Source organism: Barbus barbus, assembly GCF_936440315.1.
Source record: "Barbus barbus genome assembly, chromosome: 15".
In the NCBI taxonomy this organism is placed as follows: domain Eukaryota; kingdom Metazoa; phylum Chordata; class Actinopteri; order Cypriniformes; family Cyprinidae; genus Barbus; species Barbus barbus.
Genome location: NC_136743.1, coordinates 31,477,396 through 31,499,554, shown reverse-complemented (window position 1 = coordinate 31,499,554; position 22,159 = coordinate 31,477,396). Strand labels below are relative to the sequence as shown.

The window sequence follows — 22,159 nt, the reverse complement described above, 5'->3', positions numbered from 1 at the left end:
AACAAGGAAAATGGAATTTTTACTTAAGGACTGATGTTCTCTATTAAACTGACAAGAATTTATTATTGTAAACATATACAAACAAAACATAAGGTAAATACAGAACAAAACAAAATATATAATAAGATATCAAATAAATACAGAGTTCTACCATGAAACTCTAGATGACAGGCCGATAGGCTCTAACTCAGTCATATCATTATTCACACGGCGCAGCTGATTGGTTTGTTTTCTCACCAGCAGCCAATGAGCTTGCTGCTCAGCATTCAGATGCTCAGCTAGTGCTTGCTGTAGCAGCTGCAGCGCGCTTCAGAAACCCTCCACGTTCCCCAGCTCCACCTGCATAGATCTGCTACAAGGTGATATATACAGGGATTTTTTCATATATATGTGCAGCAGCAGTATTTCCCACATGCTCACAGTGTGGATATGTGTGGATGTATTGACAGTAGTAAGTCTCAGTACTTGCTCTGCAGCAGTAGCAGTATAGCAGATCTATTCCGTCAAGACCAAACACATTGCCATTATCAGGTATATTACCATGCTAAACTCTCCGAGAAGAATAAATTAGGACTGTGCAATCTGCATTCTTTCAGTTTATTTACTTATATATATATTTTTTATATTTCACCTAATTCCATTTTAAAAACAATTTTATTTATTTTTACATGTTTATTTTCTTTCTCACACTATTACGATGTGCTACTTAATTAACCTTGCCTAATTAATTTCATACAAATGCTAATCCACAATCCAAAATGAATAGAAAAACATCCCTATGGTAGTGCACAGCAAGAAAACATTTATTAAACATATTTTGACCTCTTCCTCCTAGAACTTGCATCAAATTACTTTTGGGAGAAATTCTTATTTTTACTCCATTCAGCTGAAGATGAGCTTTGCTCTTTATGGCTATTTTGGACAGTGTCTTTTCTCATGAGCCAATAAATAAATTCTTGTGCTGAAATTCATCCCACATGAAGCGCAGCTGTATAGCTTCTCTCCAGGATGCACCCCTTCTGTTTTTGAAGTTTCTGAAGTAGTCAAAGACTTTGCAATGTTGTCTGTTTCTTCTCCAGTATGGATCTGTTGCTGCTGGTTCAAGTGGCTCGCTCTGACACAAGCATTCACACCAGCATGCATTTTCTGGTGTGATTTCAAATTGCCAAGCCATTTAAAATCCTTTCCGCACAAAGAACACAAATACGTTCTCTCGTCAGTGTGGCTTTTCATGTGTATCTCTAAGTGAGACTGAAATAGAAACTTTTTACTGCAGCGATCGCAGTTAAACAGCCTTTCTCCAGGATGAATGCGCAGGTGGTTTAAGAAGTTGATCTTGTCTTCAAAAGTCTTGCCACACTCCGAACACTGCAGTATGAACTCAGAATGAATATGTAAATGAGTTTTCAGGTCTCTCTGATAAGTGAAACTCTTTCCACACTGAAGACACGTGTACGGCGTCTCTCTAGTGTGAAGTCTTATGTGACTCTTCAGATTTCCTTTATGTATGAAACCCTTTCCACAATGAGGGCAAATGAAAGGCCGCTCTCCAGTGTGAAGTCGAACGTGAACATTAAGGTTTCCTTTTTGAGCGTAACTCTTTCCACAGTGATGGCACGTGTACGGCTTTTCTCCGGTGTGAACTCTCATGTGACTCTTAAGGTTTTTATTTAATCTGAACCTCTTTCCACACGGCTGGCACTTGAAAGGCTTTTCTCCGGTGTGAGTGATCACGTGTCTGTTGAGCTGTTCCATGTCTGAGAAACTCATTCCGCACTTATGGCATATAAAACAGTTATCTCTAGAGTGAATTCTTATGTGACAATTAAGAGATTGTTTCTGTGTGAACCGTTTTCCACACTGAGAGCATGCGAAAGGCTTCTCTCCAGAATGGATTTTCATGTGGTAATTAAGGTTTCCTTTCAGTGAGAAGCTCTTTCCACAGATTTTGCAGGTGAAAGGGCTCTCGCCGGTGTGAGATCTCATGTGGCTTTTAAGGTTTCCTTTTTGAGTGAAACTTTTTCCACATTGTTGACAGGTGAAAGGGCTCTCGCCGGTGTGAATTCTCATGTGGCTTTTAAGGTTTCCTTTTTGATTAAACCGTTTTCCGCACTGTTGGCAGGTGAATGGGCTCTCGCCAGTATGAATTCTCATGTGACTATGAAGGTGTCCTTTACGCAAGAAACTCTTTCCACATTGAGAGCAAGTGAAACCACTTTTAGATCTTGTTCTTTTTTGCTTTTTTGAGGAATTGTTCTCTGTCTCCGTGCAACTAAAGGATTTTTCTCCACTGGTGAAATCATGATGTTTCCCCTCCACTTCATTCATTTCTTGACTTTCCTCTTTCACCGGCATCAGGTCTAAAATTAACATAATAAATGGTCAAAGATAATTTAAGACACAAAAAAAAAAACTGGGGATCATGTCACAAAGCAACAGCCATTAAATAACTTAAAGCTAATTCTGCAATTCTGATATCAATGGCATCAAATCTAGGTAGCTGCTGCTGTAGTTACGTAATGATCATATAAAAGGGTGGTTCCTGGGGTCCACCTGCTCTGCACATTTTGCATGTCTCCCTTATTCAACACACCTGTTTGAGATCATCAGCTCTTTAGGGGAGAGATAAAGCTGCGTTCTCACCTTGTCGTAATTACCAAGATGACAACATGTGACATTCTACTGGAAGCTGAATTATGTGCATCTATGGCAACACTATCAACTCACATGCTCCAGAGCTCATTTAGTCATTTAGCAGACACTTTTATCCAAAGCGACTTTCAAACGAGGACAACAGATGCAATCAAAACCAACAAAAGACTAATGATATGTGCTGTGACAAGTCTCAGTTAGCCTAATGCAGTACACGTAGCATTTAAAAAAAGAAAAGAAAAAGAAAATAAGTAGATAGAAATTTTATTGGTGTCCCCTGATTTCATGTCGCCCCTGTTACCCTCATCAAAAAAATATTGTAAAATAATTAAACAAACTTTAAAGTGACATCACTTCTATGAGGTTACATCATCTCTCAATCAGGATTTCAACAATTAAAACACAAGCATGTTTCTCTCTCACTCCTATAATGCTCTGTTTTTGATTATTAATGAGGCTTGACTGGGGGGGGGGGGGGGGGGTATCATGGAGTGTCAATACTGTTACCATTTTTAACATGTACACTTAAACATTTAATTTTTTACATTTTACATTTAATATAATCAATATCTACAAGTAACATCCTTTAAAAGTATAAAAGTATACAACGTGCTTTTGTGAGCTTGACTATTAACTAGAAATTAGCAAATTAGTTTGAAATTGTCCCCCAGTTGTTTTCAGGGTAACAGGTTTTGACAGATTAGGTGTCACCCTGTTTTTAAAGATCGTCTGTGTAAAATGCAAACATGTTTAAAGGTCACCCTGGGTGTGATTTTAAGCTAATGCCTATATTATCCAGTGGCATATGAGCATGAGTTACATTTTAGTTAGTTTTATTAGTATTGTTACTATTACTGTTGTTGTTTATGACCAGGATAGGATGATCAGTCTCAATAAAACTCATTTTTCCCCATAACTCATTGTCAATAATGCATCCATGTAAATTCAATTACAAACAGTATTATGTAAAGAAATATGTGCAGTCAGAGTGCTGAAGAATGTGTGCGCTGTCATCCTGTTACTCTGGTCAGTCCTGTGACTATAGGATGTCATTCTGTTACTCTGGTCAGTCCTGTGACTATAGGATGTCATCCCTGTTACTCTGGTCAGTCCTGTGACTATAGGATGTCATCCTGTTACTCTGGTCAGTCCTGTGACTATAGGATGTCATTCTGTTACTCTGGTCAGTCCTGTGACTATAGGATGTCATCCCTGTTACTCTGGTCAGTCCTGTGACTATAGGATGTCATCCCTGTTACTCTGGTCAGTCCTGTGACTATAGGATGTCAATCCTGTTACTCTGGTCAGTCCTGTGACTATAGGATGTCAATCCTGTTACTCTGGTCAGTCCTGTGACTATAGGATGTCATCCCTGTTACTCTGGTCAGTCCTGTGACTATAGGATGTCAATCCTGTTACTCTGGTCAGTCCTGTGACTATAGGATGTCAATCCTGTTACTCTGGTCAGTCCTGTGACTATAGGATGTCATCCCTGTTACTCTGGTCAGTCCTGTGACTATAGGATGTCAATCCTGTTACTCTGGTCAGTCCTGTGACTATAGGATGTCATCCCTGTTACTCTGGTCAGTCCTGTGACTATAGGATGTCAATCCTGTTACTCTGGTCAGTCCTGTGACTATAGGATGTCATCCCTGTTACTCTGGTCAGTCCTGTGACTATAGGATGTCAATCCTGTTACTCTGGTCAGTCCTGTGACTATAGGATGTCATCCCTGTTACTCTGGTCAGTCCTGTGACTATAGGATGTCATCCCTGTTACTCTGGTCAGTCCTGTGACTATAGGATGTCGATCCTGTTACTCTGGTCAGTCCTGTGACTATAGGATGTCATCCCTGTTACTCTGGTCAGTCCTGTGACTATAGGATGTCGATCCTGTTACTCTGGTCAGTCCTGCGACTATAGGATGTCATCCTGTTACTCTGGTCAGTCCTGTGACTATAGGATGTCATCCCTGTTACTCTGGTCAGTCCTGTGACTATAGGATGTCATCCCTGTTACTCCGGTCAGTCCTGTGACTATAGGATGTCGATCCTGTTACTCTGGTCAGTCCTGTGACTATAGGATGTCATCCCTGTTACTCTGGTCAGTCCTGTGATTATAGGATGTCAATCCTGTTACTGTCATTCATTTCATTCAAAAAATAAAAATATTGATACAGCCTTCCAGGTTTTTCTGTTGTAACTTTAACTATATTTTATTTTGGACAAAGCCCCTTTTTTAATCTCACTCTTCTAAAAATATATATTTTTCATAATTGACATGTGGTCACCCTCCAAAACTAGATGTTCTTGGTCATCTGAATGACAAATATAAACATATTTGAAACAATCCCAGTGAGAAGAGGGACTCAAATGCTGCTCATGTGAGAACTATCACACGGTTCTAATTAAAGCTACAGTATCTAGATCTCATCATGAATTAATGATTCAGTTCGTTATACAGAATCACAAAACTGAACTCATCAGGCAACTTTAATTAGGCCAATCATGTCAGTTTATACCACGGTAAACATGTTCAAAAACATTATTGATTTCTTCAGAGGAGAAACTGTGTATGAGAACAGAAACCGACCTATTTCCTCCTCCGTATCTTCATCTTTCACTCTGCAGGGATCTGGGATTCCCATTTCTTCATTCTCTTCTTTAATAAACTCCATCTTTATAATATTATGTGTCACACTCATATCAGCTGTTACACCTGCTTTTTGGTTTTTACTTGTTTGCACACTTTGCCATGTTCAGGATGATGAGAACAATTAACTGAAAATTAAATAATAAATAAAATTAAAAAAACGTCTTTCTGCAACTCGTTTAGATGTGCCTTACACATCGTTTATTAATGTAGCTCCATTCGCATAAAATATTACATTTAACACTCTACCTTAATTTGCAATACTTCATAAAAAAAATGCTCTGAATCAATTTAAACTTCTAAAATACTGATGGATTGAATTCTTCTGAGCTTCTGAGCTCCAGAACAAACACACTGGCGCAGAATTATGACGTCTACACGCGTCAAAATAAAAGTCTTGTTCCTACGCTGTTTCTATATTACAATGATAATAAAATATAGGTCACGGGGTGATTTTATCTGGTGACATGAACATTGAAATACACATGTCGTCCAACGATGTCAAAATACTACCAAGCGAGACTCCACTCACAATAGATACACTGTTTATGTAAATATAATAAAAAATTACGTTTTGTGGTATTGGAATTAATAATTTGTTAATTGCATTATTATTAGTAGTAGTATCAGTAGTAGTAGTATCAGTAGAATGATCCCGTGACGAATGCACAAGACTTTTATTGTGACGTGTTGTCGTGGCGTCATCATAGTGTGTCGCTGCGAGGTTTGTTGTTGTTCTGAACCCGTCAGTATTGAAGGTGTTACAGATGTACTACTACTAATGTAATTACACTAATAATGCGCTTTAAAACGGGAAAAGCAACAGTAGTGGAATGAAAGCAGAATGACTGTAGCTGTTACTGCTGAAATATTTATTATTGATCTTAAACATGACACAGTGAACAAACCAGCAGGAAAAACTCAAGTGATCTACTTAACATGATATTATAAACATGGGGTTTATTAAAGAAGAGAGTATTTTGTTAAGTGAATGCAGTAATTAAAGATTGAATCAAGCAGGAATAACATCACATTGCTGAGGAACCAGATGGAGTTATTTAAAGAGGAGAGTGAAGACACCAGTGATGTAGAAACAAGACAAATAAAGCCTGAGCCACAGACAGGTCGGTGTCCTTTAGATTCATCATTAATGACTTCTGGAGAATTAAGTGCTTTAACTGCCCAGTATGTGCTGGGATTGCTTTACAGACATTATACTGTAGGTTAAGTGTGTCCCATGATCCTAAGCAGCCTAAACTTATAAGTGTACAAAAAATAGGAGGCTCTGATAGTGTGAGACACTGACACAGTCAAAACCCACCATCTGAGAAACACTAATGCCACTTTGATCAACTTCTCCCAACAGAGATAATCGTTCTGGCCCGTCTGAACGGCTGCATAATTGGTTTTGTCCCTTTTTATTAATGTTTGTCTGCATGTTCATTTCAGAGCTGATGGAGGTGAGAGAGGAGCATCAGTATCAGAGAAGCAGACATGAGTCAAACACCGTAAAGAGTTCATCACATAACAGAAGAACTCCTCTTACCTGCCCTCAATGTGGAAAGAGTTTCACGCAAAAGAGCCACCTCAAGGCTCACATAAGGATTCACACCGGAGAGAAACCTTTCACCTGCCAACAGTGCGGAAAGAGCTTCACACAGAAAGGAAACCTTAAGGATCACATACGGATTCACACCGGAGAGAAACCTTTCATATGCCGTCAGTGCGGGATGAGCTTCACCTATAAAAGAGGCCTTAACGATCACGCAGGCATTCACACCGGAGAGAGTCCCTTCACCTGCCCGCAGTGTGGGAGCAGATTCACTCATAAAAGTGACCTGAAGAGACACAGAAGGATTCACACCGGAGAGCGTCCTCACAGCTGTCAGCTGTGTCCGAAGAGCTTCACTCGAAAAGAGCATCTGCAGACGCACACGAGGATCCACACCAAAGAAAACCCTTACCTTTGCCCTCAGTGTGGCAGGACCTTCAAACATCTGAGTAACATCACAAGACATATGACCGTGCACTCAGAAACAAAACTGCACCACTGATCACAGGAGGCTTCATTTCATCTCAAATCTAGACGTAGCAAGAAACAGTAAATAGCTGCATTTTTTAATCCCACCAACTTTTCAGAAATCATATCTAGCAGCCTGTGATTGAGAGAGACACACAGGACAAGTGATTTTTATGTACTAAGCATCTTTTTGCATGTTATATTAAAATGTTATCATCAGATATCAGATCATGAGAAATCAATTGTCATTGATATTTTTACATAAGAGTTTAATCTATTCTAACAACAGACTCAGAACATCCTTCTCACTGCAAAGAGCATTTATTATTATTCTGTCGTTCTACTCAATTTGCATATCCCATCATCAGTAAGATCTTTTGTGAATATTGTAAATACTGTGTGCAGGATGTGTAATGTGTATACTGTGTCCAGTATTCTGTGTAATGTGTACACAGAATACTTCAGCCTGACTGCACTGCAGGGTTGATAGCCCGTGCACACACTATAGATTTTTACACACTATAGAGCACAAGACATTGATCTGATTTTGTTACAGATCTGCTCTCTTATATATAAGAAACATATGTGACCCTGGAGCACAAAACCAGTCTTAGGTCGCTGGGGTATATTTGTAGCAATAGCCAAAAACACATTGTATGGGTCAAAATTATTGATTTTACTTTTATGCCCAAAATCATTAGAATATTAAGTAAAGATCATGTTCCATGAAGATATTTAGTAAATTTCTTACCGTAAATATATCAAAACTTCATTTTTGATTAGTAATATGCATTGCTAAGAACTTCATTTGAACAACTTTAAAGGAGATTTTCTCAATATTTAGATTTTTTTGCTCCCTCAGATTCCAGATTTTCTAATAGTTGTATCTCAGACAAATATTGTCCGATCATAACAAACCATACATCAATGGAAAGATTATTTATTCAGCTTTCAGATGATGCATACATCTCAGCTTCGAAAAATTGATATTTCAAATAGGCAAGTATGTATTTTATTTTACGAATTCATTTTGTTTTGATAAGGTAAAGGACATGATTTTGCTTCTGTATTGAATAGAAAATATGCTTAATAACACAATGGCATAAATCAACAAGAAACTGACACAGAGGACACATAGCAGACACATGAGGACCCAATTAAATCCAGGCTTACAAAAGTGTGTGTGTGTAAGCCTTTTGTACGTGTTTGTGTTTTGTAAAATAAAAGCTCAAGGATCTGAACATTTGAAAGTGAAGAATTTAAGACATGACCATTTCTTCACAAAAATATTACCTTGGTATGGGATGACTATGCTTTCCTGTAGCTCAAATAGTAGAGCATGGCGCTAGCAACGCCAAAGGTCATGGGTTCGATTCCCAGGGAAAGCAAAAGCTGATAAAAAAAATGTAAGAAACTGTAACTTGAATGCAAAAATGTAAGTCGCTTTGGATAAAAGCGTCTGCTAAATGCATAAATGTAAATGTATTTTCTCCACGAATATGGAAAACAGCAATAACGGCATGTTGTCTACAGCAGTGTTCTTTTCTCAGCCTCGATGATAACACTGCAGGTTGTCATAGGAGATTTCTTGTGTCTCTTAGCCCAACTTTTTGCTCTTTCAGTCTCGTAAATTGTGCGTTCATGTTCCATCTCTGTTATCACAAAACCCAAGACACACAACAAAAACAGCTCTGATCGAAGCTTCCTCCATCCACCGGTTATTGATGATGCTTCAGAGTTCCTGCTGCCGGTGCGAATGCAACCAGGAAAACGGTCCGAGGGAGAAATTGGATCTCTAGGAACCACCATGCTGGATAACTATGTTCCTTGAACTATACGGTGTGAAAGCCCCTATGGTTTCACAAAACCAAACTAAATGTTTGGGCCATATTTGGCATGAAAGTGACTGCTTATTACCCAAACAACCCCACACCACACCAACATAGCCACAATGAAGCATGCTGGTGCAAGCAGACAACATGGAAGAAATCATACCAAATACCAGATCATTTTGGCTCAAAGCTTGCAGGCCTCAATTAAAAATCTGAAGATGAGGATGACTTTCATTTCTCAGCATGATAAGAATGGTCCAGTCTGAGGCCACGTCTAAATCCAGCCTAAAAACCTGTGAAATGGCTTGAACAGTCAGTACACAGGAGATCCCTCTCAATGTGATCAATCTGGAGATCTGCTGCAAGGATAAGTGGTAAAAAACAATTAATCAAGATGTGCTAAATTTATATGGTCTAATTCAAAAGACTGGCTGCTGTTATTAAAGCAAAAGATGTTTCAGCCCAGTATTAGGTGTACCCTTGTGCAGCCTGGTTAATTTAAGTGTTGTATATGTTTTTCCTTAAAAGTTTCTTGCATTGATAGTGGAAAAATGTTCTGACATTATTAGGGGCTAAGCACCGAAGGTCCATAGGCACCTATTGTATCCATTGGTCTTCTTCTTTCTCTAGGAGTCTATGGCAGCCCATAGCATCGCCTGCGGGAAAGTTATCAAATTTGGCACATAGAGGACAGTCTCAACATTAGTCATAGCAATTTGGAGTCTCTAACTTTTTTCTTAATATTTTTCACGATTTTTAATAGTTTGAAAAATATACTCTTTCAGAGTATATTGGTTTGTCTGATTTTCACCTAAATTGGCTCAGATCATCTTAAGACAATGCTGGCAAAAATGTATGGAATTCAAGTTGATTAGTCAAACCGTTCTCGAATAACACGCAAACGAATTTGGTGAAAGCACGCCAAAATATGTGTGAGGCAAAATATGTGTCTTCACAACGCTTTAGCACAGGAGTCTCCAAACTCGGTCCTGGAGGGCCAGTGTCCAGAGTTTAGCTTCAACTATAATTAGGGTTTGATCAACCCTGCAGTCGCTCAAAAGAGTTCAATTCTAGTTTCAGAAATGCATTCAGGAAATTTTGATCTTTTATATAAACACAAATAGAGACATTGGCATTGTTTTTGTGTGCCTACTTTACAGTAAGCATGACAAGTCTCTTTTAACATCACTAATATAGTAATGCATATTGTTCTTAATTATAAATTATGAAATTACCAGAAATAGAGCAAAATCTTGCCCAGACTGATTTTATGAGAACAGAACCTGTAGTTTGAAATCTGATTATGAGCATTATAAAATATAATATTATGAGTACTAAATTTTTTGGACTTGATCACGGATTCCAGATTACATGTAATCGATTTCTACCCAGAGCAGCACTCGTTACACCCTATTAAGGGGACTCAGAAGGGGATCTGGCGCCCCGATATTGCGCAACAGCCCAGTAGGCGGCGACGGCGGCGTGCAATCGCCAAAAAAAACAACGAAGAAGAACAATAGTGCGATCCGCCAAATAAACGAAAGAAGAAGAAGAAGAACAACAACAACACACGTTTTAAAGTTGTGCGGCGCGTTTCATGTCTGCCAAATCAAGAAACACACTTTAAAGTGTTGCCAGGTCGGTGTGCCCTTTAACTGTCCTAAAGAAGGATGCAGTTGGGCATATTCTCATCTCATCTAAACGTTTCCAAACAAGCAGCAGTAAGTCCAGACGAATCCACGGAGATCTTTAGCATATACTGCTATAACGATGGAGATTATTAAAGAGGAGACTGAAGACATGAGTTATTCAGAGCCATGCAGAGTGAGAGAAGAACAGAGAGGTCGGTGATCACTGATGCTTTCATTACTTTAATAATGAGAGTGATTAAAATAGTTAGTACTTGGTGATGCAAGTTTAGAAAGGTAAAATATATTATTTGACCTGCGCCTCCAGCTACGTTCCACGCACATGTACGAACATCGGTATAAACTCTAATACATTGGTCTTAAACTCGATTCCTGGGGCCTGTACCATGAAGCTGGTTTAGCTGGTTAGCCAGGCAAGTTTCAGTGTAGTTTGCACCAATCCTGGGTTTTAGGTACTAAAGTATCTTGTCTTTTAGCTGCGTTCATCACCAGAGTAACTTACTCTGAGTTACAGATCTCAGACTGGAATCAGACCAATCAGATGTGAGCAAACTGACACATGTCTGACACGAAGTCACTTCCCCAGTTTATCTGGCTCCAAATTAAACGTCACAAAACCTTTAACCTTTAGTTGTGAATCTCGCTGGGTCTCTCTTGAGAAGTAAACCAAACTTGCTTTGTGTTGCAAGGCTCGTGATTGGCTGTTTGCCGGTGATGTCACACATTCAGGTGCACATGCTCCACAAACTCAGGATCAAAGCCTGAGTTGACAGAGAAAGTTGACGATCAGCTTCATGGTACCAACAAAGCTGGATTGGAGAGGTTTGGTTTCGTCAACTCAAAACTAATCCTGTAACCCTGAGTTTGTTCAGCCAGCATCATGATACAGGCCCCTGGAGGGCCACAGCTCGGCACAGTTTAGCTCGAACCAGCTCCAAATCACACCTGCTTGGAAGTTTCTAGTAATCTTGAAGAGCTTGATCAGCTGTTTCAGGTGTGTTTGATTAGGGTTGGCGCTAAACTGTGCAGAGCTGTGGCCCTCCAGGAATTGAGTTTGAGACCAGTGCTCTAATACCCACAAAAAGTATCTTGGAGCAAAATCCGAAACCCAACAGGAAGTCGGATATTTTTAATTTTCTCAGCAAATTTTGTGTCATATTTGCCCTTTTCAGGTGTTGTATTTTAATTCCTCCTCCTAGAGATTTAATCAGTTGAACACCAAATTAGTAGTACGCTGTCGCCGTGGATATTCCACATCATAGCAACCAAAGCGTCTCAGCTGGAAAAACATTGTGCGCAACCAAGCATGCTCAAGCGCAAGCAGTTGGTCGTATTTAAGAAGACCGCCTGACATTTTTTCAGCTGGCTAAAAACGCTTTGATGGACGCACGTTATTGAATCTTTATTGTCAGGGATATGGGCTATTAGTCTTTTTTGCATTTATGCAATATACGTAAGCCAATCCTGAGAAAGTAGACCAGACTATTCCACTGCTTTTCATGCAATTTGCGTAGCTATAATCCATAGGCGGGGATTATGCTAATTGTGAATGAGCGAGCACGAGCACACTATTTACAAATAATTCATTAACATACACGTTTACCTATCAGATTGGAGGTTTATGAAGCATTTGTGAATCCAGAGGAGAGTTTTCAGGAAGGTCTGTTTTACTCACAATTTACTAATATTTACACAAGTTTCATGAGTGAAGCCCAATGTGTTTCAGAGTGACATAACAACTAAATACTTTGACTCTTTATTTTATTCTCACTTTAGATTTGATGGTGAAAGAAGAAAATGAAAAACTAAAAGACGAGAAGCACCATGACTATCAGAATTCCTCTGAATTCAATCCTGCAGAAAAAGCTTTTAGTTGCTCACCGAGCGATGAGCTTTTGAACCAAGAGCCTTCACTCACCTGCCCTGAATGTGGAAGGAGTTTCACACAAAAACACTTCCTGATCAGACACATGAGAGTTCACACTCCAAAGAAGCTGTTAACGTGTGTGGAGTGTAGAAAGAGTTTCACACATAACGAAAGGCTAAATACTCACATGAGAATCCACACCGGAGAGAAGCCGTTCACATGTCCTCAGTGCGGAAAGAGATTCACGCAGAAATCAAACCTGAACACTCATATGAAGCTTCACACTGGAGAAAAACCCTTCGTGTGTCATCACTGTGGAAAGAGCTTCACCTACAAAGGAAACCTTAACATGCATGTGCGAATTCACCGAGAGAAGCTGTTCACATGCCCTCAATGTGGACTGAGTTTCAATGAGAAAAAAGTCCTTAAGAATCACGTACGAATTCACACCGGAGAGAGACCCTTCACGTGTCTTCAGTGCGGAAAGAGTTTCACACGGAAAAGCAGCCTGATGATTCACATGAGGATTCACACTCGAGAGAAACCCTACAAGTGCTCTCACTGTGGAAAGAGCTTCGCTCAGTCAAGATCCCTGAAAATACACGAGCGACTGCACACCTGCGCTTCATGTAGGAGGAGATCCAGTTTGGTTTTCTTTCAAATCTGCACATTGTCTTACTATCAGCCTTGATTATTCTAGTCTGTTAAAGTGCCCCTATTAGTACTTTTGAAAAGTACCTTTCATGCAGTGTGTAACAGCTCTAAGTGAACGAAAACATCCTGCAAGTTATTGTCTCTCGAAAGAGTCGACTCTGAATCATTGAAACGAGTCGTTTTTAAAATGAATCCCAAGCCATTTCATGTTGACATCAACATGAAACATTAGCATATTGCCCGCCCACTTGTTAGTCTTTTCACATTGGTCTGAATGAAAATACTAATTCATTAGCTTTTGGAGCGGTAAAAATAGCGTTTTCCCCGGTAACGCTGTACACAAAGCAGCACTGTGCTCACAAACACTGCTTTATCAGGCATTACAGGCGAGATTAAATGAAAATGAGACCAATCACTGCAGATTAGCGTCACGCAAAGGAGGGGTTTGGAAAAATGAATCGTTGAGCGAATCGTTTGGGAGTTGTTGAGCAAGTCAGGTAAAAAATAAATGAATACTATATTCACTAAGTGGCACCTAGTGGGAAGCCGTGGCCTAATGGTTAGAAAGTTGGACTCGTAACCCAAAGGTTGCAAGTTTGAGTCTCGGGCCGGCAGGGATTGTAGGTGGGGGGAGTGAATAGCCAGCGCTCTCTCCACCCTCAATACCACGACTGAGGTGCCCTTGAGGAAGGCACCGAACCCCCAACTGCTCCCCGGGCGCCGCAGCATAATTGGCTGCCCACTGCTCCGGGTGTGTGTTCACTGCTATGTGTGTGTGTTCACTGCTGTGTGTGTGTGTGTTCACTGCTATGTGTGTGTGCGTGCACTTAGGATGGGTTAAATGCAGAGCACTAATTCCAAGTATGGGTTACCATACTTGGCCACATGTCACATCACTTAAGACAATGAAAGTGTTTTTTGATCTTGCATGCATGTCAGCCTGTTGTTGGGGACTCCCAAAACCAAAATATGAACCTTTCATAACCCATAATAGGGGCACTTTAATTGAAAGGCTGCTTGTATGCATATGTGCTAATTGTTTAAGACATACATTCATGTAAGAGGCTGGCAAATAGCTGAACTTGAACTTGTGTAATTGGTGACACTTAAGCCCTATTCGGACGGGACTAGTGTTACATGGGGTCGTTAGAGACATGTGGCTTTCACAAGCGTACTAAGCGATTTTAATCCTGTCCGAATCTGCCACGTCTGAGTTTTTCTCACACAACCTCTGTAATAATTCCAGAGCAAATGACCTACTGTGTTTTTGGCAAACTCAGCGATCCTCTAACTAATCCCGTCCGAATGCGAATGTCTGTGATTTCTGATGATATTGTTTTTTCACAATGCGTTTCCTTGTGTGTTTTGGCCAACGTGAATTACCATAGACACTCTTACTGCGTGCATTTTTAATAGGTTTACCTCGCGGAAAAGAAAAAAAAACAACAATAAAGTCAAGAGCCAGCTCACGTGAACTGTTAAGGCTGGCTACTGTAATATCAGCATCATGTAAGATTAACATTACTCACCTTCATTTCTGCACTCAATTACATATTTAATTACATATGTTACTTTATGAAAATTAAACGTGGTTTTTCTACAAAAAAAATTTAAATTAACCACACATTAACTATGTTTTTGCTATACTAGCCATATAGCTTCACCATGGTATTTTTTGTAAATCTGTGGTTATTTTAATGGCAATCAATCTGAAAGACTATACGCAATGCACACATGAGCACGTGATCTCTGCGACGGCCAGATGTACAAAACAGACCCTCCCACCTCTCTAATGAACACAGAGATGTTAGTCCCATCTGAATTGGTACATGACAGTCGCAGACATCAGGTGATTAGAATCGAAACTCAAATGTAGTTTAGAAAACTAGTCTCGTCCGAATAGGGCTTTAGCCTACACTTTAAAAACTATTTGGATATGGGAACATTTATATTTAAAATCATTATTTGAATTTGGCAACCTTTCTGCAATGTTTTTATGATTGAATGACTGACAGAAACCCATCTCCTATCAGCCAATCATAGTTAGTAAGCTTGTTGACATCATCCATAGCTTTCTCTCAGCTTAAGATTTCTTCCCTTTCCTTAGTAAAAGTTGCTCTCAGCTGCTTTGTGAACAGGTTTTACTAGGAAAGTCTTACATAAGAACTTCTGCTGCTATTCAGAAAAATCGTATGTTTTGTGAATGTGGCGCCTGGTCTTTATACACAGCAGATACTTTTCAGACGAAGCACTCTTAAGACATCTTGGATATGTATGTGTGCTATGATGGACTCGTGCAAAAGAGAAAACACAAAAAGAATAGTTCTTTACCACCATCAAATAGGTTCTTGATGAATGTAAAATGCTATTAAAACTAATCTTGCTTTTAAAAAGACTACATTGAATGTGATTGAGTGTCATAACAACGGAATAGTTTGACTCTTTATTTTTTTCTCACTTTAGATTTGATGGTGAAAGAAGAAAATGAAAACCTAAAAGACGAGAAGCACCATGACTATCAGAATTCCTCTGAATTCAATCCTGCAGAAAAAGCTTTTAGTTGCTCACCGAGCGATGAGCTTTTGAACCAAGAGCCTTCACTCACCTGCCCTGAATGTGGAAGGAGTTTCACACAAAAACACTTCCTGATCAGACACATGAGAGTTCACACTCCAAAGAAGCTGTTAACGTGTGTGGAGTGTAGAAAGAGTTTCACACATAACGAAAGGCTAAATACTCACATGAGAATCCACACCGGAGAGAAGCCGTTCACATGTCCTCAGTGCGGAAAGAGATTCACGCAGAAATCAAACCTGAACACTCATATGAAGCTTCACACTGGAGAAAAACCCTTCGTGTGTCATCACTGTGGAAAGAGCTTCACCTACAAAGGAAACCTTAACATGCATGTGCGAATTCACCGAGAGAAGCTGTTCACATGCCCTCAATGTGGACTGACTTTCACTGAGAAAAAAGTCCTTAAGAATCACGTACGAATTCACACCGGAGAGAGACCCTTCACGTGTCTTCAGTGCGGAAAGAGTTTCACGCGGAAAAGCAGCCTGATGATTCACATGAGGATTCACACTCGAGAGAAACCCTACAAGTGCTCTCACTGTGGAAAGAGCTTCGCTCAGTCAAGATCCCTGAAAATACACGAGCGACTGCACACCGCAGCGAAGCTGCATCACTGCGCTTCATGTAGGAGGAGATTCAGTTCATCAAGAAATCTACAGATTCATAGAAAAACACGCTGCTCACTGGCCAAAGAAATGGACACCATGTAAATGGATATATTGAGGGGCAGTAACAAAGGAAACTGAGTATTAATCAATAAAAAAGTATGACGTTAAGGCGATTACATTTTTTTTTAAAAATTGGGTGTAAATTTAAAATGTATGTATTGGAATTAAAATTTCCATTCATTTTGATTCTACAGTTTTAACATGAACAGACATGAGTGTGTTTGTTCATCAGATCTGGGGAAATGTGTCTCTGCATCAGTGTCTCAGCAATGGATGCTCTGCAGTGAATGGGTGCCGTCAGAATGAGAGTCTGATAAAAACATCACAGTAATCCACAAGTAATCCACACCACTCCAGTCAATCAGTTAACATCTGGAGAACACAAAAGCTCAAACAAATACAGCATTAAGATGTTTTTAACTAAAATACAACTCTATAATCCATAATAACGCTTCCTCCAGTGAAAAAGTCCATCGTCTGTTGTTTCTTACATAAAAATCCACCATCATTTTATTTAGAGCGGCTTTGGACTGTAAACGGTGCTTGACCTCTGCATATTACATTAAGAACGTCTTAATGATTGATTTGTTTCATTCTGACGGCACCCATTCACTGCAGAGGATCCATTGCTGAGACACTGATAGAATGATGCATTTCTCCAGATCTGATGAAGAAACAAACTCATCTACATGGTCTGAGGATGAGCACATTATCAGAAAATGTTATTTTTGGGTGAACTGTTCATTTAATGTGATGCATATTTGCCCAGTTATAGATACATGAAACGGGCACAACTAACTAAAATAAATCTAATTAAAATGCAAATTGCTTAAATCAGCAGAAATTAGTTCATTCTGAAAACTATTCAGTTAAAAAGTATGAAGATTGTTAAAATACAGCTAGCAGTAGAACAAGCAATATTCAGTTAGTTAAAAAAGTGCCTGTTTCATTTATGTATGAATGACACATTAAGTTTATGTTAGTTATCCAAATGGATGGAAATAATATCTGCGATTTAAATACATAAATCATACATTTAGGCTGAAATATAAATGTTTTTACTCCAATATACCAAATTAATTATTGATGGCATTGGTATTTATCTCATTTGTTAATTCCATGCAAACCCATTTAGTTAAAGTAAGCTATTGAACAGTAATGTATTGAGAATGAAACACTCTTTGTGTTTAGTGGCTTGACTAAGAGTTAATGAGGAGAAAAGCACATTCTTGTTATTGTGCATTTACAACAGGCAGTCTGCCTTAGACATATTAGTTATTATAGATGAATAACACCATGTCAGTCATGTTTAATTATTGTTTTATTTTCTACATAGCAACACACTCTCATTGCGGAATCAGGAGCAGAAAATCCCCAGAGCAAATATAATAAAATATAGTATTACTTTCATAACGTCGTTCCTGTTCTTTCAGATTATTTTAATGATTTATGTGCACCTTAAATAGCCAACATGACTTCCGAGCAAACCTGACATTACACATTAAACGGACTGCATCAGTAGATAAAACAACATCGACCAAGATGATTAAAGGCAGTAAAATATGAAATGAAGTTATTCTGCGAGCAGATGTTGTGATAAAAGCGAAGTAACGCGAGAGACAGACATCACGTGATCGATCACATGACTTCGTCACTACAGGAGTTTCCTCCAAAACAACATGAATCTGACGAAAGGCCATCGAAGAGTTTGGGAATACTGAACGAGGTTTTCCTCGCGGATGCTTAGTTTGGTTATTAATGCATTAAACATGCTTTAATAATTGCATTGGAGTAAGTTCTGAAGAAAAGTGATGCAGAATCTCCTCGTAAGTAGCAGAAGAACAGCAGAAATCACCAGATGATGCTGCTTCTGTCTCATATCTGATACAAATAAACTCAAACTGCAAACCAATATAAAACATCCAAATGACAGATTGTCAGGTGAAGCTAAATCTCTTCATATAACGTTACAGATTTTGGTGTTTTATAACCAATATTTGTTTCTGTACTTTTTTTTATTTACCTCCATATTTAATATTTTTCTATCTGTGTCTCGTAAAGTATGCTATTCACAGTAAAGATAAAAAAGAAATAAATGTTCCAAAAAATTGTGGATGAATATAAATGTGACCCTAGTCTCGAAATCTGAGATAACAAGCTTCAAAGATTGATTTCAACCATTAATTTCACTAGAATTTCAGTCTTTGACATGACCGTACTCAGACAATATTAAAGATATCAAGGTCATATTTCACACAATGTTCTTTACCTTATGAAGGATGATTTGATGTAGAAAACAGCACATGACAAAGAAAGACTTTAGCTGGGTTTCCACAGATAGGGTCACAGATGTAATACATAAAGACTCTATATCCACATTACAATAATGCAAATAAGTGTATGCTTGTGTAAATTAAGGAACTTTTTGTGTTTTTCTTTAGGTCTCAACACCACAGTGATCACAATTTACCCCAATTCATTAGTAAATGCTGAATATTTCTACCATTTGGTCAACTAGAGAAAAAATAGCATAATATTGTACAGGTGGAGTTTATTAAAGAGACATGAGCGACCCAGAACCATCCCAAATAACAAATGAAGACGAAAACAAGGAACAAAGAGGTTTGTGTACACAATTCACCAAAAACAGATATTAAAAAAAAAAAAAAAAAGTTTAAATCAAATTGATTCATTTGTTAATGATTGAGGAGGAATGCATTCGGTAGACTGGAAGAAGTCAAATATCGTGGTTACAAATAAATGATGTTCAGACAGGATATGCTAATATTAATACGACTAAAAAGTAGGATGAAATTCTGATGCTTGTAATATAAATATAATATAATGCAATGCTGATTGAGAGATGAAGAAATAAACGCTCCTCAGAAGATGTGAGATGAAGATCATTCCTCCGCTGAGGAACAGAGAAAGTAAAGCTTCTGGAAACAAACGCTCCTCAAAAGATCCTGATGATCAGATTTGAGACGCACTGATTTATCTAGAAAATGATTGATGGAGAATCAAGTAAAGCTGAGCTGCTTCAGTCCAGTAAGAGTTCATCTGGAGATATTACTGCAGTTATTCTGACCTTTACTTGATCAAAATCAGAGAAGATTTGACACGAGAAGCAGCAGCTGAAGCTGGACCCTTGTACAATTACAATAAAAGAGCTTTACTGGATAAAAACAGAGATCATTTTAAATTGTGCAAAGTTTAATCATGTTGATCATTTTGAGAAATTTGCTTATCAAATATGATACTAGGGTTAAGCTGTGATAAATGCATTATTATAGCGAAGTAGATCAAAATGGTTACCTGACATTTTTTTATATATACACCAACAATTTATTTTGTTCATTTTAGACCCATCAGAAAAAACAGAGGGAAGTGCAGAACTGAAGGAAGCGATGTGGAACTGTGAATCAGACCATCAGTATCAGAAACCTCAGCATATCACAGCTGGAGAAAAACCACTGAGCTCATCACAGAGCGTCGGCCAAGAGCGAACTAAAGCGAGCCAAGCTCGGCCGTTCACGTGCCTTCAGTGCGGGAAGACCTTCAAACGAGCCACAGATGTCAAAGGTCACCTGCGCTATCACTCCGGCGAGAGGCCGTTCACCTGCGATCAGTGCGGAAAAAAATTCATCCTGGCGTCGCACTTAAAAACACACCTGTCCATTCATTCAAACGAGAAGCCTTTCCTGTGCTCTATCTGTGGCAAGAGTTTTTCTCGCCTCTGCACTTTCAAAGATCACGAGAACATCCACACCGGCGTGAGAGCGCACGCTTGCTCCGAGTGCGGGAACGCCTTCATCACAGCGAATGCACTGAAGATGCACCAGCGCGTCCACACCGGAGAGAAACCCTACAAGTGCTTGCACTGCGGCAGGAGCTTCAGTCACTCCGGAGCGCTGAAGAGACACGAGCGCGTTCACACCGGAGAGAGACCCTACCACTGCCCTCTCTGCGGCCGGAGCTTCACTCAGTCCAGTAATCTGCTGACCCACGTCAAGAGACACTGTCCGAAGTCACGCTGATCAAACCAGGACCACATGTAAGACATTCAGAAGGAAACACAATAATCTCCACTTACACTTACAATAGCCAGTGTGGGCACATCATTTTTATATTGCTCCTAATTACACATATTAAACTGTTAAATGAGTATGCCTGAAAATATACATGAATATATATATTTTTTTATTGTATTTATTTAGGGACATTGTACATTAATAAAGCATTCCTGTAAATGTACCAGAATTATCCAAAGGCTATTTTTCATCCGTATTCCCTGGATAAGATGTTACACGTCACCCTAAAGAAAATTATTAAAATACATACTAGAAAATTTAATAATTACACAATACAAATCATACAGTAGTCTATTGAAAACAATAAGATCAATTAAAAACAATGCAAACAAAATACAAACAATAATAGGATAGCTATCAGATATAAATTCATTAATGGGAAAAAATAAATCTGCTTTAGCTTTTCATAATTTCTTTCCCACAGAGTTTCTTAACATAGTAAATATCTCTCATAACTCAGTTTAGTTTTAAAGCACGATACCTTTCTTTCATCAAATTCAGAACGTATACATTTATCCATGGTTAAATTTAATCTAATCTTCCTCATAATCAATACCCAATAATAGATGATCCCACTCTATCTGCTGAATAGCACTTTTAAAGTCCTTTGGTTTCCCAAAGGATTCATATTTCTTAACTAATGAGCTAAACCTCTTCTTAGTTAGTTTCCTAGTTACCAGAATCATATTATAGTCAGACAGACCAGTTAATATATTACAGGATTTCAAAATTCGCTCAGGTCTGTTAGTAAATATTAGATTAATTTGACTTTTAGTAGAATTAGTTATTTGAGTAGGTCCTCTAATTAATTGTTTAAGCTCAAAACTATTAGTTATCTGCTTTCCTAGTAGATTTATCTTCCTAAGTAATGTTGAAATCACCCATGATAATTACCTCCTTGTTAAAATTACATTCTTTCAGTAAAGTCTCCAAATTTTCATAGAAACTGCAATTAGAAGAAGGGGTGTGATAAATGACAATGAGAGTAAACGGCATTTGTGGAGATAAGACCATGTTTAAACCAATGCTTTCCAATTCCATGGCAATTCACCCACTGGATTTGATTACACTGAATCATTATATATATATATCATTATATATCATTATCATTATATATCATTATCATTATATATCATTATATATATCAGTACTCCAGCACCCTCGGAACCTTCTTGATCCTTTCTAAAACATTACAACCAGGCACCTGAACTACTGCAGCAGAAACATTTTCATGATCCAAGTCTCTGATAAACAAAGGAAATCTGAATTTGAGTTTAGTAAGAGATGATGAACTTGATCACTTTTCAGTTTAATACTTCTTATGTTTAGATGACCACCTCTCAAAATGATGTGTCATTAGCAACCCCTTGAAATAATCAATAATTATTTATTTTATGGAAAAGTGTGTGTTTTATGGTCATAATTGTGACCGGTGGGATAGTGTGTATACTGAAATAAAATCATTACAGCAGTCATCAAAATTCTTACATATCTCAGC

The 22,159-nt window shown here is 38.6% G+C and overlaps 4 protein-coding genes across 7 annotated transcripts; 3 read left to right on the top strand and 1 right to left on the bottom strand.

Annotated features, from left to right (window-relative positions):
- Positions 1-582: 582 nt before the first annotated feature.
- On the bottom strand, positions 583-5,672 carry LOC306881390 (uncharacterized protein). The gene is made up of 2 exons (XM_079435479.1): positions 5,244-5,672; positions 583-2,360 (listed from the first exon to the last, which is right to left on the bottom strand). The coding sequence occupies exons 1-2, from the start codon at positions 5,353-5,355 to the stop codon at positions 913-915; spliced, it is 1,560 nt and encodes a 519-aa protein (XP_079291605.1). The 5' UTR covers positions 5,356-5,672; the 3' UTR covers positions 583-912.
- A 337-nt stretch (positions 5,673-6,009) lies between these two features.
- On the top strand, positions 6,010-8,842 carry LOC306881414 (uncharacterized protein). Its single transcript, XM_079435509.1, has 2 exons — positions 6,010-6,427; positions 6,753-8,842. The coding sequence occupies exons 1-2, from the start codon at positions 6,352-6,354 to the stop codon at positions 7,355-7,357; spliced, it is 681 nt and encodes a 226-aa protein (XP_079291635.1). The 5' UTR covers positions 6,010-6,351; the 3' UTR covers positions 7,358-8,842.
- A 1,803-nt stretch (positions 8,843-10,645) lies between these two features.
- On the top strand, positions 10,646-17,981 carry LOC306881381 (uncharacterized protein). 4 transcript variants are annotated; one of them, XM_079435465.1, is made up of 5 exons: positions 10,674-10,998; positions 12,415-12,464; positions 12,581-13,300; positions 14,742-14,834; positions 15,789-17,973. In XM_079435465.1, exons 1-5 carry the CDS (start codon positions 10,973-10,975, stop codon positions 16,610-16,612), a joined length of 1,713 nt encoding a protein of 570 aa, XP_079291591.1. In that variant the 5' UTR covers positions 10,674-10,972; the 3' UTR covers positions 16,613-17,973. The 4 variants fall into 4 exon arrangements, with proteins under 4 accessions (XP_079291592.1, XP_079291594.1, XP_079291591.1 ...); XM_079435466.1 differs by lacking the exon at positions 12,415-12,464 and having other exon boundaries at positions 10,646-10,998; XM_079435467.1 differs by lacking the exon at positions 14,742-14,834.
- A 276-nt stretch (positions 17,982-18,257) lies between these two features.
- On the top strand, positions 18,258-20,828 carry LOC306881413 (uncharacterized protein). The gene is made up of 3 exons (XM_079435508.1): positions 18,258-18,396; positions 19,012-19,192; positions 19,934-20,828. The coding sequence occupies exons 2-3, from the start codon at positions 19,135-19,137 to the stop codon at positions 20,605-20,607; spliced, it is 732 nt and encodes a 243-aa protein (XP_079291634.1). The 5' UTR covers positions 18,258-18,396; positions 19,012-19,134; the 3' UTR covers positions 20,608-20,828.
- The last annotated feature ends 1,331 nt before the right edge of the window (positions 20,829-22,159 follow it).